This window comes from Sphaeroforma arctica (genome assembly GCF_001186125.1).
Source record: "Sphaeroforma arctica JP610 unplaced genomic scaffold supercont1.1045, whole genome shotgun sequence".
NCBI classification, from domain to species: Eukaryota; class Ichthyosporea; order Ichthyophonida; genus Sphaeroforma; species Sphaeroforma arctica.
The window spans coordinates 1-3,980 of NW_014039513.1; the positions used below are offsets into that span (position 1 = coordinate 1).

Genomic DNA, 3,980 nt, shown 5'->3' on the forward strand with positions numbered 1-3,980 from the left:
TATATGTGTGTGTGTGTGTATATGTAATGGTGGGTGTTTCTGTGCTTTTCGTCGTCGGTGTCTGTCCATTTCTGTGTGTCATTGTGTCTGCGTCGAGATCTTTTTCTGGGTGGGTGTGTGACTCGATAGATGATGGTTTATCGTTTTATACGTATTTGTATGTGTATCACATGTATAAGTTATCTCAAGTGTTATATTCATGGTCAGTTAAACCTCATTTTCTTACTCGTTTAGTGTAGCAATGTATTTTTATGCTCCCTAATAGTTGAACACGATATTAAATTCCCATTAGGCGGAAATTAGTTCAATAAAATCAACTATGACGATGCTCAAGTACGAGGAAATGATCAATACGGCAGTTTTCTGCCTTAACGATCCGAAAAGCCTCTCGTGGCCTAAGGCAGAACCTTTTGTAGCCAATGAGTTTTTATTTGATTACGAACAATATTTGCCCCTGTATCACTATCCCAAAAATAGGGTGCTCAAACAGTAAGTGTACACGCATCACTTGATGCGTTCAGCAGTGAACTATTGAGAAAATTAGTATTTGTCAACGTGTTCATGGACAGCCACGGTATATATTTGAAAACTCGACTGCATGTTTATCTCACATTGAGCGTTAGAAGACGTTCTAACAATATATAGCGTAGTTGTTTGATACTCAAGTGTTCAAACATGCATAGGATTACAATTATATGTACATGTCTATGGATATGTAATCTATAGGAATGGCTATGGGAATGTATATATTTATATTTATATATAAATATATATATATATTAATATACATATATATAAATACATACATATATATATATATATATATTATGTGTGTGTGTGGGTGTTTATACAAGTATATATAAATATTATATACGTATATATATATATATATATATGTATGTATGTGTGTGTGTGTGTGTGTGTCTTTTATGTTTGTGTGTGTGTATATTGGATGTTTATTGGCTGTTTGAGTGCAATCCTGTTAGGCTGAATATCTTCGTCTTAGCTTTAATGCGTTGCTAGTTATCTTGTCGCAAAATAAAGCTCGGCTAGATTAAGATTCCTGGTATTTGTCATCGTACCTCAAATAGTGGAATTGCACTCACCTATGTCAGTGTTCGAGAAGGGTGCATTTAGCTATATCATACCGTTGAGCATCACCAGTCTTACCGTACATTGCGCATACATCTACGGTGCTAACTCTGTTCGTTTGTTCTCAATGCGACTTCTCAATGTGACATGTATAGGAAGTCTGTATACACTGACGGGCAGTGTGGCGATGTTGTCGACCTCGTGGATTGGGAAACCGCTCTTATACGCTCCGAGTATTCGGGAGTGCTGAATAGAGACGGCAAATGGGTGTGTATTTAACATTTAGTGTGCACTTCTCGTGCGATTGTGTATAGCTATGACTTTGGCAGGCGTAAATGAATCACATTCCGTGAATAAACGTCACGATGTTATGAGACTTTTTTTGTGAGGACCGCATTGTTCGGAGAATGTGTGCATTGAAAGTCCCCACAAGTGATACTATGGGTTACTCAAGTTTCGTTTCTTCGTTGTTATATGTTTTTGGTATCGGTTGAATTGACTCGTCTTAGTTTTCGCAGTCGTGAGGTAAAATTGTAATTGCTCAACCATATTTTCGGATCGAATGTGATATCCTACCCACCGTGGGGGAAGGTATCGCTATACTGGATATATACTAATGATGTTTCATGCCTATATGCTATACAGGCTGCTAGCACCCATATTTAAGCTTATCTATAACTGCGCTTTTCAAAACGATATGGCTTCACTATGGTTTATCCCCGTGCCACACCTCCGACTTGATGAAAATAGGGGGTCTTTAAAAACGCCTTTATTCCCCAGGAAAAGCATTTATTAACAACAGGGATGGCAAAATAAAAGGGGATTGTAATCAGATAATATTTAAAAGTCCCAACTGTATCTATATGCTTGTAGAGCCGCCTTCTATTCGTCTATCTCTCCCGTATTCTCATAGTATATCTATCCACTTCAATACAAACTACGGAGAATCCGGCTGGAAGCGAACCAGCCGCGCCCTTTCCTAAGGCCATTGAACCTCCGACCAGTGAGTTTGTTGCACTCCAGACGGAGATTCGGCTCATCATGTTACAAGAAGTCAGCGCAAAATGCCGAAAATTGTATGTCGGGTTCTATACAGATGCCGTTGTGTGCGCCTTGTAGCACTGTGCATGCTCACCTTGACGAGTGCCTGCAATGTGCCCTCTACGTCTTTCGAATCTCCATATGATTTCGACATGGTCACATCCTGGTTCTGGATGGCGAATCTTATTTGTGTGCGCACATCAGACTCTCATCTAGATCAATATCATGCGGTGCCTCATTCTATTCAAGGTATCGGGGTTGGTATGTGATTTAAGTCTTCTAAAATGAAGCAATATCTACTATATCTCACCATGGATTGTCACGCATCTTGCTCATTCTCTCCACGTTTAGACATGGCCCAAATCATAAAGAGATTTGCAAATCCAAAATCTCAGAGTCAGTTGTTAGAAGGATAGCTATGGGAGTTGGTCGGACACTCATCACGTGCAGAGCCGTGCTGCTGGACCGCGACCATGACAGGAAAACCAATCTACCATAGTAAGTGATGATTATAGGTTGCAAACAGTAGAATGAACGGCATGAAAAATACTCACAAGCACACTTTCCAATACGCGCAACATATGCAAGTTAGTCTGTTTCTATGCATGGTTCTTTGGCGCACAGTTACCAATATTAAGCGTGTGGAATAGTTCTGGAACGAATGGAACTCACAATCGCCTTACCACTGTCTTTCCAGTGTGTCTTCTCCGTTGTGTTAGAGATTGTTGTGTGAATACGATTCGAATTTTAACAATATACATTTGACATCTTTGTCCTTCCCTATTATTTCATTGCAGCGATTATCTAAAAGAAAGGCAGCAATGCTTGTCAGGCGATTACCTTTCTGTCGCTTTGGCAGTTTCAATCGAAAATCAAAATGGCCATATCACAGACAGGTGGGTTGGATTAACTACGTTGCGATTCTATGAGGTCGAGACTTTTGAAAATCAATCTAGATAAATCGCTCTCGTTTCTACTCATCCGTTGAATAAATCGTGGCTAAGCAAATACATGTTAAGTGTGATGCGTTTCTCAGGTGTCTATACCCATGCGATGTATCCGTGAGAATATGCGTGACACGACGAGTACCTTTGTTGGGTTTTTGTACACAATGAGTTTATTGGACTCGGATCTGACCTGGCGCACACGCTGATGTATCTCATATCTATCGATTATGGATTGTGATGAGCGTGTTTCTCGCCCTACTTTTTGCAGTAAAGCCACTCGATCTATACTGGATGCATATGGTCTATGTAGATGCTTTATTACAATATATCTACGTACTACTTGCCTGTTCATGCTCTGCACTGGTTGCAAACAACATTTGGAGAACGCAAAATTTCACAACCGGCCTACGCAATCTTGATTAGACTATACTCTGTTGTGTAACCACGTGCTTGTGTTTTATTTAATTCATCCTTACAGAGTACTAGTTCGGACAAATGACAGGATTGAAGTTATTTTCAAGAATAGGAATAAATTGTATATGAAAGGCAATGTCAATGTCTGTCATAGCGCTGGACCTGGGGCAAGGTCCAGACTCAAAGCAAAGAAACGCCGACACTAACGCGCCATTAGACCGGAATAAAGCCCTATAATGCTAGACTCGGTTTAATTCAATATACATGTTTAGATAGTGTTTTGTTCTGGAATGAGATTAATCAGACGCGATCAGGCGAGCCGAGATAGATACGTAACATGTCAATATATAAATATATATATATATATGTGTGTGTGTGTGTGTGTGTGTGTATCTATATATATGAATATATATATATATATTTACCTATATCTATATCTATCTATCTATCTATATATATATATATGTGTGTGTGTGTGTGTAGTAG

At 39.2% G+C, this 3,980-nt stretch overlaps 1 protein-coding gene across 1 annotated transcript; it reads left to right on the forward strand.

Annotated features, from left to right (window-relative positions):
• Positions 1-290: 290 nt before the first annotated feature.
• On the forward strand, positions 291-3,736 carry SARC_09786 (hypothetical protein). The gene is made up of 6 exons (XM_014296185.1): positions 291-489; positions 1,248-1,359; positions 2,038-2,168; positions 2,485-2,631; positions 2,931-3,029; positions 3,559-3,736. The coding sequence occupies exons 1-6, from the start codon at positions 320-322 to the stop codon at positions 3,698-3,700; spliced, it is 801 nt and encodes a 266-aa protein (XP_014151660.1). The 5' UTR covers positions 291-319; the 3' UTR covers positions 3,701-3,736.
• The last annotated feature ends 244 nt before the right edge of the window (positions 3,737-3,980 follow it).